Raw genomic sequence first — 15,043 nt, 5'->3', positions numbered from 1 at the left:
GTTGTTTCGTGAGGAGAAATTCTTCATCATTCATGCCTTCTTATAATTCAAAAACAACACAAGTTGTTTCTTTCTACTTAAAAAAGTATCAGTTTATTTCTTCTGTGTCTAAAGTGTGTCCTACCTGCCAACATTTAGCAGCTGTTTGAACACAGTTTCAACTGATTTCACCTTTTACACTCAATTTATGAAAGAAGACAACATTTTATTGACGGTAAACATGTCAAATTATGCATATTCAATAAACTGTTTACAGTAAAGGCTACTTCTTTGTCACCTGTGGCGAAAATGTCCAGACTTGCTTTGAAAATCACTCAATTTTGTGAGTTGTTGAGTTAGGAGAGTTAAACGTTATGAAACACTGTCCCTGACAAATTCTAAACTCTTTTGGCCCTCTTGTAAATTCAGCAAATGTTTTACACAAAGATATTTTTTGTCCATGTGAAAAAACATTGTATCTGTTTGTCCCAGTGATGTGCAAACAAAGAGGTGGTGTGAACTGACAGCTGTCCATTTGTGATTGGATCATTTGACCGAACCCCACACACACCGTCACTAGTAATACTCACTAGAGCACCAAATATGGATTTATTCGCTGCTGAAAATAGTCCCCAAAAAATGCAGGATTTCCTCCTGTGTAAGTAACATTGGACCAAAACTTAATTTTTAATCGATATATTTGTTGGCTGTTTTGAAAGATTTACCATAACGTCTAATGATTCTTTATTTGGTAACCAGTTATCTCAAGACATCAACAGGCAGTTCTTGGTTGAAAACACACTTTTATTAAACCCAAGTAAAAGCCACCACCACACAACTCTGTATATCTTCTTAGATTGTATATTTCTTCAATTACAGTCATGACATTACTGTTTTATTCATGTTTTTAAAGGTAAATATGCAAGATTGGTCTCTTCAGGCATTTCTTATCAGCCTTGCATGGCCTCATTTTGGTTAATACAAGAATTAATGTGACCTACAGCTGCTAAACGTGTAAAGAAACGCTTACACAGAGAGAATACAATTTTCAAATGTGTGCTAAAAATCAAAAGATATTAAAATCATACATTTAAAATTAAAAGTCAAGTCAAACTCAAACATGAAGGGGAAAAAATGTTTGTAGTTTGTAATGATAGAAGTGTCCCTGTCCTGCTGTCTTTAAAATGTCAGGAAATAGTTAATAATGTATCGTAATATTCCCTGAAGCCCAGAATCTACTTTACAGACAGAGAAAAGCTATTATTTCTCATATTTGAGAAGCTGTAACGATATCATTTCTGACAATTTTTATTAAGATATGTTTAATCAGCTTGAACGCGATGAAGCAAAAACCCTTACACCAATGCAGTATGAATAATAAGTCATGAATATGATGAATATCCTGCTTATTTTAGCCATAATCAGACACACAGACACAAGGCGGACAGGGGGGTTGGAGAGCTTCAGGGTTTGATCTCGAAGGTGCAGCTGCCCTTCACGTCCCTGAAGGCGCTGCAGTCGAAGTCGGCCACCACCGTCTTCATTCCGACCTTGTAGGGCATCGTGATGATCCTCAGCCTCAGTGTGCCGTTTGGCTCCAAATCTCTCACATTGCTGTTGACACACATACATGAGTGTTGACAACTGCGCTTCAATTTTGCAATCTAACTTTCAGAAAATGGAATAAGACTATTTCCAAAAAGGGTTGATGACGGTAGTTTAAGTGGCCATTTTAGCATCAAGTCTGTAGTGTTATTTTGTGTAACGGCCTATATCAAGAGCAGTCTGACAACTTTAAAGAGAAGGCGACAACAAAATCAAGAAAACAAAGAACTTTCCTAAATCCTTGTCAGCTCCAGGTAATGACAGCCACGTGCTGACCTTTCTACGTAGTCTGATTTGAAAAGGCCACATCCGATGACAGTCAGAGAGCAGTTCCTCAGCTTCTCATTCAGTGGGTTTTTGAATTCCACCTCCAAAGTCAAGGTACGAAACACACGGGCCTCGTCCACAACCTAAAACACACACATACATACCACATCATTAGTTCAAGTGGTTTCTGTTTCTGTGGTAGCCTTACTGACTGATACCTGACTGACCACTGTCTGCACCCTGTAGCAGCACAGAACAATCAGCTGACAGAACTTGTTCATGAGCACATTCAGTGTCCAAACAAGATTTAGAGATTGTTATCAGGCAACCTGCCGTTATCACTGTAGCTGACAGTCATTCATTCCTATGATAGAGGAATGAATGACATGCTTCACTGATGCTCAGTGGAGCATAAAGACCAAAAAGTTAGATTACCTGGGTGTAGGGTTAGGGTTGGGGTCAATCACCCGGCTCTTGCATGACACTAGAGACTTCCGCTGCTCGAGTCGGCTAACTCCCTGTTTAGCCCTCAGCTATCTTGGTCGAGGATAAAACAATTTAATTGTGCAGCTCTTCTAGACTTTTCCAGATATTATCGGACTGAAAGTATCAAATTGATACTGATAGTTAAATGAGTAATTTCGCTCAAATCGATTTTTTTGCAGTTTTACATAAGAAACCAGTGCAACCAATGACAAAACTCACGGTTTGAATCCCATCACCGTTTAGTCAAGGATTGGATCATTTTTGAGGATAACATTACAATCTCTTGATCTACCTCTATGATGACAAGCACTCCCAGTTTCCCAGTAACACCAATGAAAATATCTCAATGGAGGCGAAAGAGACGGCTTTTAAATTAGCCGTTCATTGTTCTTCAGAGGTAAACACAGCATGTCTCATCCATCCACTAGCAACTGCACCTGGGTTTAGGGAATTAATACCTGCGTGTCAAACTGTGGGGGGCGATACAGATCACAGATATAAATTCTGTACATCACAGAGGATTCTGCTAACCTTAATGGAGATTGAAGGATCCTCCAGGGCGATGTCCGTCTCAGTCTCATAGATGTCATCGTCCTGCTGTTTGTCAATGGCCACGGCTGAAACCTTCATGCTGTCACAGTCCACCATGAATTTACTGTAGACTGAGAACGCGATCTGAATAGGTAGGATCACCTCTGTGGGACATGAGGACAGGAGCAGAGAAACGCGATTAATTTGGATTCAGTTAAGAACTTCTGTAAGCTTGTATAAAAAAAATTTTGAACTTTTAACAGCACCAAAAACTCAGTTTGATAATAAAAATACCTTCAAATAAAAATGTTTTACTGTCACATAGTGTCCAGCTTTGGCATAACCAATTTTTTCAGTTTGATGGTGAAAAAGATTGTTCAAAACACAAAAATTGGTTGTAATAGAAGATGATATTGAAGAGTAGTATTAGGGAATAACTGTAGACCTTGTCTTGGCAGTATCGTCTTCTCCTGGACTATGCTCTGGATATTGCGTGCTGGTTTGCCGTTGTACCTCATGGCCTGAGCGTTGACACGGATGGACATTTTCTTAATGGTACGATCTTTGTTGCTCAGCTTCAGCTTCAGTTTGATGTCCTGACCGTTCACCATTGTGGTCTCCTGGTGTAGAAATAAAAAACTCATTATGTTAGCAGGCTGATATTAGCACTAAGTGCTTCAGATGCATTTTGGTCTGTATGAAAAAGTACGAAAAATACAAGTATCTAAATGAATGCCTTCAATCCACAGACATTCATTAAATCATTCAGAATTTGTGAATGTTCCCACCTCGCTTTATAAAGTTACATAGTGCCCCTCAGCATCTCAGTTTTTACCTCTTCGAATTTCATCTCCAACTTCAGTGGCTCCTCATTGGTATCACCCTCTTGATCATCTCCTGAGTTCACTCGGTTGAGTGCTCGCCTGAAGATGGCTCTCTCCTTTGAACTGCCTGTATTGAACAAACTCATAATTTACTTGAATCAATGCAGAGACCCATACAGTAAAAATAAAACATCCAGGCACTTCATCAGGCACACTGATGACCATAAAATATACTAATATAATAGACCATCAGCCCCTCCAGGATGTTGTAATATTGCAATCACCAATTCCTGTGAAGTTTGCACGACCTTGTAATTTTGTCTAAAGACCACATCGTTATGACGACTGGTCAGAAAAGCAGTGGTGATTGGACAAGAATTCATTATTGTGCAGAATTCACAGGAATTGGCGATTGCAACATTGCAAATTCTTGACGGGACTGTTTGATACAACATGACAGTGCCTGGATCATTTTATTTTTGTTACTTGGAAACCCACACTGGTTCTTTTTGGTAAGGACATCAAAAACAGTCTTGTGTAATTGGATTTGGCATTCATATGCCCATGTAGTTCCTCAACTCTTGAAGAACTCAAGAAGGGCCTTGCAAGACGGTGAACTATTTGATACACAAAAGATAGATACTCTGTGAAGTATTCTTCAAAGGATGCACTCTTTACCTTCTCTGTGTTTGTAGCTGTCTGTGATATCATTTCTATTGTTGGAACCAACAGCCTTGGTAGAGATGTTCTGGCCTACTGTCATGGTGTCAGAGTGCATTTTCTTCTTCAGGCCACGAGAACTGACCTGACAATGGGAACATAGTCAAAGAAAAAAAGTAGCATTGAAGAAACTGAATAAAAGAACTTTGGGGAATTGTGACACCCATACTAGTTCCAGATTTCTCATCATTATAAGATCGTGTACGGTCACTGACCATCCACTTGACAATGTCAGCGTTGACCTCAGCAAAGACAAATGGCATGTCATATTTCAGGTTAGCCTCGCCCTGGAGGATGCCGTTGACTGAGGCTGGACCACAGCAGTACACCCCTGGGGCAAGAAAAACAAAGTTTTATTTATTTATTTATTTTTTAATCTTGTGATTGACTTGTAAATCCAACAAAGACAGTAGCAAACAAAAATTAGTTGTAGTTTTGTGAAGGTGCTAGCTTAATTGTGTGTAATTGGCTTGCAGCTATTCATTCTTGAGAATGTCAATGTGCTTTTATTTGTTTAAAAAATGAACAAAACTGTGTTCACCTTGGCTTAATTCCTGTGGAGTGGGATCTAAGACTTGCCATCCATCGTAGCTGTTTCCTTTCTTGAGGTCTGGTCGTTTCATCCATCCTTCCGTCCACACATGGAAGTTCCTGCATTACACAGATAAATACATTTCCAAATCTCCCAGTCATTCCTAAAGATGGGACCTATCGGTGCTTTCTGATTGCTAGGGATGTCATGTTAGGGTGTTGTTCTGTGATTACTGGGGTGTTTGAGATGGTTGACAAAGTGTTAGAAATCGTAGGTTGCTTTGGGTGTTTCCCAGAGTATTCAGGGTGGTTACCAGCATGTTTGCTCAGTAGAGTTTATCGTTGGCTACTTGCCATGATGGTGTAAAGAGAATTTAAGCTTTTACTGTGGAAACTGGTTGTTTTTGGGAAGAACACCTGCTTAATGGCCTTGTCCAATGATGGGAGTTTGCATTTTATGTCTGCACTACATGGATTTGGTAAATTAGATTAGATGGGAATGATTTAAACCCTGAAGTGGGTGGTGTTAGAGCTGGAGGTTTAAGCCTAGAATTGATATGGATTCATTAGAAGCTATTAGAAGATAGAAAAGATTCAGAATTGAGCTTCACATACATTTTTGATCACAAAAAAAAAAACCTTGTTCTGTAGCAGGATCGCTTCGATCCTGTTACAGAACAAGGTTTTTTTTTTTTACAAACTTGAAATAAATAAAGTTTTTTTCTTCATCTCAAATACAGATGTTGACATATTGTACTTGGATGGTAAAAACAACATTATTTGTTATAGATACTCGCTTCAGCCCAGTATACTCACTAAACCTTAACCATAACAAAGTGCTTCTCTTACCAGACACTGTCTTTGCTTTCTGTGGCTCCGTTGTCGTTGTAATACGTATCGATGGTGAGGCTGTTGTTCGTGTCATGAGCTGACTGGAAGTTTGTGACAACGCGACAGGGGATACCCAAGAACCGCATCACTGGAATCAAAGACATTTAAACATGCACAGACTCAAATACTAAAGCATAAAGGGTAATGATGAAGTCAGACAACACAGTAGAGTACCTGTACACATGACGCCAGCAAACACCCAGCACTGTCCGTACTTCACTGGGTGGCAGTTGTTTTGATACCAGCGCTGGAGGATGCTAACGCTTCCGATCCAGTGGGTGGGCCTTACTCCACCAGAGTAGTCTTCACTCCAGTTTCCCACTAACACACCTCGATCACCGTTAGAGTTGATCTGCAGATTAGACATACATATTAGTAATAAATCATGAGTGATATTTAGTTTACATCCCCCATTGGTGGAGGAAATACTCCCATTCTTTATTTTCTGTGAAATACCAATGCCACAATTGAAAAGTACTCCATTACAAGGAATTGTGCAAGTCATACTCATACCATGGCGCTGACCACACGGCCAACATAGATGGGGTTACAGCGAGCAGAGACGTCATCAGCCGGATCTTTTGCATGTTTTGGGTTGATATCCAACATCTTGAGACAAATGTCCACCATTTCCTCCTCAAACTGTGTAGTAAGACACAAGTTGGAACTGCCAGTTAGCCAAGATACCAACTTACCCATGGCTGCCCTACAGTATGTCTGTCAGGCTCATGAAATACTTGCTTTTTGATGGAAGATTAAATGGATATAACACCAGGGGAAATATCAAGTTGTAATCATTTCGAGTCAGCATGTATCTAATATGCTCCCTGAGCATATGTCGTCCAAATTAAACAACAAAACGCATCGATTTTGACTGCCTAAAATGCTCACCTGTCCAAAGACCCAGGCCATCGGGTGGGAGTATCTTGACGTTCCCCTATAGAGAAGTCCCTGTTCGTTCATCACATATTCTTGTCTTTCCCTCTCATCAGGTAGATACACCGAGTCATCTACAAACAAACACACAGCCCAGTGAAATAAGGTTTTGAGGTTGACCAAAATTAAAATAGGTTAAAACTGCAGATCATTGTCGTTTTTACCTATATTATAGAGGCAGATATTAATTTCTTTTCAATAAATTGTTTTAAAACAAATATATTTTACGTCCGTAAATCAACACTGACAACTCTGGTCAATATGTCAAACTTCAATAATACTTATAGATATAAATTGAGACATTAATCAATAGTAAGAGCTCAGAGAATCAAACTTTCACAATACATTTTCCTCATTAAAAGGTGTTTACTTGAGATGTGAACCTACTTGGCAAAGTCTTTACCCACATTTTTCACGCTGCAAAATTTTTTAAGCTGTCTGAAACATTTTACAGTAGTCAGCATCATACTATTGTTTTTGTAACTCCATAGAATACAATTATACAGTGTTATCCTGCCTGACTGACATTATTACTCGGAGTAACACGTTATGTGTTTCTGCGTAAATTTTCATTTTAACACAACTTAAACATGAGTGATGGGCATAACTAATGCATGTCTACATTATGCACAGGCAATCACACAAACCAAAATGGTTTTCTGGGTAACTATACAATATGTTTGTTTAGAGTCCGAGTGTAATTTGGGCCCAGTCCCAGGTCTCAGTCAACACATGAAAACCTCTACATGGAAGTGCTTCACATCCGTTATAGAAAGTCAAAGTCTGCAGTAGCTCCACCTACCTGAGCACCAGGGGTTGAAGAGCACCACCAGAGTTCCCAGGTTGGTCCTTTCACTCAGGGTATTTGCAGACAACGAGTACCTCCCCACAGGAGCGTCGGCCGGCGGGGTTACAGACAGGGTCACAATCCCTCTCTGCAGGTTGGCTCTCTTGTCAATATCATACTTCCATATGGCCTTGACGTCACTGGTGTACATTGGAGACGGGTTACCAAACTCAGACCGGGTCCCACGCTTTTCTGAAGGAGCAGGACCTGGTGAGGATGGTGGGTGGGGTTAGAGTAGAGGTGGATAAAAATCTAAAAAAAAACGTCAAAATTGTTTCAAGCTACTGTAACAACCTGTCTCCACGATGAGGGCGAGCGGGTCGTGGGTCCTGAAAGGTTTCATCATTTCCAGGGTGAGGAGGAAGGACTGGCCCCGCCTCACAATCAACTGCTTTGTTGTTATTTCAATGGTGCGATGGGCAGAGTTGTTAGACTGGCAGTGGAAGTCCACGTTCTTAATCACTACAACAGAAAAAACATGAACATGTCGAGATATCTTTGCAATTCTTGTAAAATTGAGAAGCCAGTTTAGAAAGAATTATTGAAATTAATTTAAAAATTACACATTATCACATTGTTATATTGTGATCAAAAGTGGCTCTCATCAGCTATAATAAATACAAATAAACCTACCAAACAATCCAAATTTAGTCTCACTCTGACCCTGATAAAATGTAATCACTTTATAAATCCTGCTTATAATCAGTACTCACTCTTTGCCATCCTGTCAGTGTTCGCAGTGCGCCGTTCTTTCTTCAGCAGGTTTAAGAAACAACTGATGTGAGCAACTGAGCAGCCTCCTGCCTTTTAAAGACTCAGTGACGGGGCGTCTTCACTTCCTTAATTAGATAAAATTCCTGCTGAAACCTAAAACAATGAGGGATCATTCAGGACTGTAAACCAATGGTAGAAAGGCAGCTTGATTTATTTATTGGTTCGATCTCGTGCTCACATCTACTAACGCAGGAGGAGGCCACCATTAAGGAGTAATTTTTTTAAAAAGTGATAGTTAAACAACAAGATTTTATCATTTGAAGATGCCATCAGACTCACGGATCACTAACAAGCATGAAGAGTATTCACTGGGGCCACAGCAAAGTTGTAGAAAAGTCAGCTGTAAGAAGTCAAAGGATTGTTGTCCCGCAACCTCAAGTGCAACTAACCATTTTTATTGGTTGCACCTGTGCACCTGAAATTTAGCAATTTATTTTTTATTTAAAGTGGCAACAGATAACATTCCCCCCCCTATCGTACACAAATTGTGTTATTGTTGGCACTGGTTTTGCAAAGACAACTGAATTGTTTGTTTTGTTTGTGAGCAACTGAGCAGCCTCCTGTCTTTTAAAGACTCAGTGACGGAGCGTCTTCACTTCCTTAATTAGATAAAATTCCTGCTGAAACCTAAAACAATAAGGGATCATTCATTATTGGTTCGATCTCGTGCTCACATCTACTAACGCAGGAGGAGGCCACCATTAAGGAGTCATTTTTTAAAAAAGTGATAGTTAAACAACAAGATTTTATCATTTGAAGATGCCATCAGACTCACGTATCACTAACAAGCATGAAGAGTATTCACTGGGGCCACAGCAAAGTTCACTGGGGCCACAGGTTTTGCAAAGACAACTGAATTGTTTGTTTCCCTCAGAGTCACAAATATCAACAACACAAGACAAAATGCGTTAATTCAATCTTTTAGTTGAGACAGATGGTCGGTCGCCCACCATTGAATCCGGTTCTGCTCAAGATTTCTTCCTGTTAAAGGCAGTTTTTTCTGCCACTGTCGCCAAGTGCTCGCTCATGGGTGGAAATGTTGGATCGATTGATAGTCTATGGATTGCAAATTAACCTCGCTTATCCCGGGTGGCTGTGTGAAGGTGGACACAAAATTGTGTAGTGATAGCGATGATAACATTGTGCAATCAACATTTGGCTCATAATGATATGTTGAAGCAGAAAACTTGTTTATTGCCTGACTCAAAGAATTGAGGTCATCTACATTTCTTACTGTTTGTGCTGTCGTATAAATGAAGAAAAATATGTATATTCCTGTTTACAATCGTTTGCATGATTAAAATAAAATGTATTATTTGTTGCACCTAAATGAAAAAGTCTAGAAAGTCTGGAGCTGTGGTTAGTTAACATTTGTTCAGCTGTAGTGTGAGATTTGTTGATAACAGAATGAAAAGATGAAGATGAGGAATGGTTACAAGCATCAAAACCTGTTTCACTGTAGATATGCTCATGTGTATATTGTTTTCAGATAGAAGTGGAAAAAAACGTGAACCCATCCTTTAAATTCTTCACCTTTTAGTCTTCAACAGAATATTACTATATGCAGGGATGCTGGAAGTCAGTCACAGTTGGGGTGCTGGCGTTGTAGTAAATGTACAACAAAAAACGTAGAACAATTTGAGAACATTTTGCATTACAGGCAAACTTGAACACCAACATATTACAGGTCAATGGAGCCACATCAACTACAGTCAACAACAGCAAGAAGACGAGGAGGGAGCGAAATTCCCCAGACTCCCTTTTAAAATCTCTCAATTTTGTGAGTTGTTGAGTTTGTTGAATCATTATAAACTTTGTGGAATGCTGTCTATGACAAATTCTTAATTAGTTGGTCCTTCTTGTAAATTTGGCAAATGATATACATGAATTAACAATGATTATGTATGATTAACCAGAGAATTGTCAATTAACGTTGGGCTTTATGATCAAATACATTTTTTATATGAAGTGTACAATCAATTTACTGGTTTTATAATGCCCTCAGCACACCTACTTCTAGTGTCCATGACTATATGGTAGTTTATTATATGTTGGGTATTTTTTTCTGATAATACCATTGTCGCTGTGACCGATAGCCTAGAAAGTTTCACACATGCTGACACAGTGTCAGGCTCGATCGATAGAGAGGAACACATTATCTGATGAGACGAGACAGCAGTCAGATGAGATGTGATCAGATGGCCTAAAGCGACATCAGGTGAGACATCAGGACAAATGTCACGAACCTGTTAATGCGATGATTTATTCGACATGTTTTCCTCTTCGTGCATGAAACTTGCAGTGACAAATATTCCTCTGAGAAACTGGTGTGATGTGATTAGAAAATATGGTATTATGTTATTTAAACTGCTCCACACACTGAGTGAACTCCTGTTGCTTTGGACTACTTGGAAAACTGATTTTTGTTTTGAGGTCTCACCTATGACTACAAGATGATTTATAATTGAGCTAACGAGAGATAACAATTAATCGGATTACATTACAGAAGGACTTTTTCCAATTGTACTGAAAACTAAACTGCTTTAAAATGTCATTCTTGCAGAAAGAATGTAAGTAAACTCTTAGCTGTTGGTGAACAAACAGAAAAACAGAACAGTCTTCTTAACCTGCACTTGACAAAAAAAAATTATGCAACGATTTGCCACAATTGCCATCTGGTGGTTTGACTATAAAACAACAATTTTCATAACAAAATGACAAAAACAGGGCTATTGCTGCTGCATTTTACTCACACACAACTGGACATTTTTATACGCAAAACACTCAGATCAATCAGGCTTTTCTACTTAACATTCTATGAATCATGCACTTTTAATTGTCTTCTATCTGAAGTCTTATCCAGCCCTTTCTTATCTTATCCACAGTATCATTGTAACAAATACACTTAGATGAATTACACAAAAAGTTTAGTACAGTAAAATATAAACACAGCGCTGTCTGAAGCTTAAAAAATGAGATATTTTTTAACAGAACAATTTAACAGGTTGTTCATTCTGTTACAAATTATTCTTAAATTTAAAGGGAAAAGTTTAAATGATCTACATTACGTTATTGTACTGTATGTAACCTGCTAATCAATTTTGAAAGTTAATCAAAGTGTAATCACAGACTAAAAGCTTTTTTTTATTGACAAAGTCATTTATTCTCCTCAGTCATACCAAGGTAGAAACCAAAGGAAACAACCGTACTCACAGATGTGGTAAAGAGAGAGGTACATCTGAATGGGCTGGTAGACCTAGCAGGACTGGAGATGGTGGTGGGAAGGACAGATATTGCAGACATGTGGGCTAGATATAGATGGGACGGCCAGATGTTGTAGTTAGTAGGCCAGATGTGGTAGGGAATTGGCCAGATGTTGGAGGAACTTGATCAGACGTTGTAGGGACTGGGTCAGATGTTTCGGGGACTGGGTCAGATGCAGCAAGGACTGGGTCAGATGTTTCAGGGACTGGGTCAGATGCGGTAAGGACTGGGTCAGATGTTTCAGGGACTGGGTCAGATGTTTCAGGGACTGGGTCAGATGCTGCAGGGACTGGGTCAGATGTTTCAGGGACTGGGTCAGATGCTGCAGGGACTGGGTCAGATGTTTCAGGGACTGGGTCAGATGTTGAAGGGACTGGGTCAGATGTGGTAAGGACTGGGTCAGATGCGGTAAGGACTGGGTCAGATGTTTCAGGGACTGGGTCAGATGTTTCAAGGACTGGGTCAGATGTTTCAGGGGCTGGGTCAGATGTTGAAGGGACTGGGTCAGATGTTTCAGGGACTGGGTCAGATGTGGTAAGGACTGGGTCAGATGTTTCAGGGACTGGGTCAGATGTGGTAGGGGCTGGGTCAGATGTTGAAGGGGCTGGGTCAGATGTTGAAGGGACTGGGTCAGATGTGGTAGGGGCTGGGTCAGATGTTGAAGGGACTGGGTCAGATGTGGTAGGGGCTGGGTCAGATGTTGAAGGGACTGGGTCAGATGTGGTAGGGGCTGGGTCAGATGTTGAAGGGGCTGGGTCAGATGTTGAAGGGACTGGGTCAGATGTTGAAGGGGCTGGGTCAGATGTTGAAGGGACTGGGTCAGATGTGGTAGGGGCTGGGTCAGATGTTGAAGGGGCTGGGTCAGATGTGGTAGGGACATGAACAGATGTGCTCGTTAGAGGGCCAGATGTTGAAGTGGGAGGAGCAGAAGTGGTTGAAATGGTTGGGCAGGCGCAGTTTCTAGTCATTTCTGGGTAAAACCCAGTAACAGTTGTGTGGACAGGACACTGTGTTCCAGGAAAAACGTCATGTTCATGGTCTGCTGTCCTCAGTTCTTTGTGGAGTTCTGCCAGAGTCTTTGTCTGCAGATATTTGTTTTTAAAATTATCTGGAACATTGTCGCCCCAGTGCGCACTTGCTATCCACATGTTCTTGTTGGAGCTGTAGCAGCAGAACGCTGACCAGAGCATGGAGGGAATGTTAATCCTGTTGTTGAGGATGTTCTCGGTGCTGGGTTGTGCTCCTGTCACCACAAAGCCTTCGATCCTACCATTGTTGTTAAAGCAGTATTTATCCATAACACATTTGATGCACTGTTCCATTCTGTTCCAGCTTCCCTGGTTGAATGTTTTCACTTGCGGAACAATGTTGGTCAGGGTGAAGGTGGACACTTTGTCAGTCTTGTTGAACGCATGAGCGCTTGGAAATAAATGGCCCCTGTCGAACTGTTTGCTGTTTCTGTAATCTGTGTTCCCGGCCTGGTTGTTGTACGTTTTGTTCTTGTCTCCAACAATCATGTTCTTGCCATCTTCGTTCTCAAGCTGAAAGAGTGAAAGGATTAGTTGCTGATGCAGGCAGAGTAGCCATGAAGAAATAAATTGTACAGTAAAAATGTCCTTCAATTAGGTAATGGTCCTTTACCAGTCAAAATGAAAAACCTACCCGTGGCTCTATCTTCCACCATTTTTGGGGTCTCCTGCCTTCTCCATCCCCTCTGTACTTGTAAGCACAAAACACTGGAATCTTGTTCTTGATGTCGTAGAGCGTCAAAAACCTCCTCTCGTTCTCAAAAGTCTGGCAAATGGGTTTGTATCGGTTCTGGTTCAGGATATGTCCGCCCTCCAAGATACCTGGGACCTGTGGCGGAGTTTTCTCAAGAAGGAACAGGTCACAGTCCGACACCGACTCCACCACCTCGGCCACTGTTGGAACGAAGGACAGGAAGAGGAAGGCAGCAAGGAACAAGAAATACCTTGTCTTTGGTGGCACCATCTTCAAACACTGGGTATCATTTGGTCGTGTTGGAAAAAAAACATCACTCATGTTAGGTTTTGGTTTCAAGCTTTATTTTTACACTTGGTGTGTTGGTCGGTTTGTCAGCATGATTTACACAAAAACTACTCAACACATTTCTGTGAAACTTGGATTGAAGATGGTAAAATTATGATAGTTGTTTTTTTTACCCAGCAAAAAAGACTGGAAATGAGAAGCCTGCTTTTCTCTGCTTCTATCTGAAATCAAGGACCCATTGTTTGAAAAATTGCAGTGGATTTCGATGGAAAATCGTCCACTTCTGTAGTGTTGAATGTTTTGGCAGCCATAACAACAGTCACTAGGGAGGCAGGGCTTAGCTGTACTTTTTGGTGTCAAGATGGATGATTCACAGAGACTTTAAATTTTCAATTCAAAAGAAACCACTGTTAAAATTTGTCAGTAGTTCCACTGTCCTTGCAGCACACTGAAATGACTATCTAGCGCAACATGAAGTAGAGAAAATAAAATCAATTCTGCATGACCATGCTAGAAAATCACCCATGTAAATATTTTCCCATTTTTTAAATTTTTGATCTAATGTTGTCTTTATCAGTATATTGATTTTAGGGTTAGGGTTAGAAAGTCTACAGTAACAACAAAGCAATTGAAATATCTGTAATATGTGTAGCAGCTTTCATGTTTATACTTTTGTATCCATTACTTTTAACTAAGCATATATAAATTAAGGCTCAGAATCATGTTTATGATGACATTTATGACCAACAATTGGAGTGAGATGTAGGTTTTTTTTTTGTCTAAACCCAATTTATGTATGACAAAGACCAGATTATGGCTGTAGCATTACTTTTAGACAGGAACGCTTAAAATGTGAGAATTAATATTTGCCTAAAGCGTGCAGAGTTTCTTTGTATACAGAAGTACTAGTTTTAATCAATATTTAAAAATGTAAAAGGCACATTTTATATCAAACATGTATATTACAAACTTATATTTGCAAATGAATATAAGCAGAATTTTCATTGTCCAATGTGAGGAAAAAGAGCATAAAAATAATAAAACTTAAGTATGAACAGAAGATAAAACTTACCTCCTTACATATGTACAGCTTTGCCAAGTGTCTGCTAAAGGGCGTCTTCGTTTTTATACAGTTGTAGAAACCAGACAGACTTCCTCATGTGTCACCCAGCTTGTGGAGGAAGTGTGAATTATACTGAACACTCAGCAGTTTGACCATGAAGGAGAGGATGTGCATGTTCATTCAGCAATACCTTTTAATCTTTTCATAGCATTTAGGGGATCATTATAACTGCAGGTATATCGTTATTGGGAAGTATTTTACTCCTTAATGTCGGCATAGGCCCAAAGAATCAAGTCAGTCAGGCTCTACTTGATT

At 39.9% G+C, this 15,043-nt stretch overlaps 1 protein-coding gene across 1 annotated transcript; it reads right to left on the bottom strand.

The window, feature by feature from the left end:
- Window positions 1–771: 771 nt before the first annotated feature.
- LOC141003862 (protein-glutamine gamma-glutamyltransferase E-like) lies at window positions 772–8,393 on the bottom strand. The gene is made up of 15 exons (XM_073475339.1): window positions 8,331–8,393; window positions 7,912–8,079; window positions 7,573–7,824; window positions 6,726–6,844; window positions 6,348–6,476; window positions 6,009–6,186; window positions 5,793–5,922; window positions 4,954–5,063; window positions 4,628–4,743; window positions 4,371–4,497; window positions 3,704–3,819; window positions 3,314–3,488; window positions 2,869–3,032; window positions 1,861–1,994; window positions 772–1,593 (listed from the first exon to the last, which is right to left on the bottom strand). The coding sequence occupies exons 1-15, from the start codon at window positions 8,338–8,340 to the stop codon at window positions 1,443–1,445; spliced, it is 2,079 nt and encodes a 692-aa protein (XP_073331440.1). The 5' UTR covers window positions 8,341–8,393; the 3' UTR covers window positions 772–1,442.
- Between the last annotated feature and the right edge of the window lie 6,650 nt (window positions 8,394–15,043).

Source organism: Pagrus major, chromosome 10, assembly GCF_040436345.1.
Source record: "Pagrus major chromosome 10, Pma_NU_1.0".
Lineage (NCBI taxonomy): Eukaryota > Metazoa > Chordata > Actinopteri > Spariformes > Sparidae > Pagrus > Pagrus major.
Note: the sequence above shows the minus strand (reverse complement) of the source record. Positions and strands in the feature narration are given on the sequence as shown.

Bases quoted from the DNA above. Each gene is read 5' to 3' on its own strand.
- LOC141003862 (XM_073475339.1), bottom strand. The intron at 4,744-4,953 runs GTGAACACAGTT...TTCTTGCCCCAG, and splicing joins TCCACAGGAATTAAGCCAAG to GGGTGTACTGCTGTGGTCCA. The intron at 3,033-3,313 runs GTCTACAGTTAT...CATGTCCCACAG, and splicing joins GACGATACTGCCAAGACAAG to AGGTGATCCTACCTATTCAG.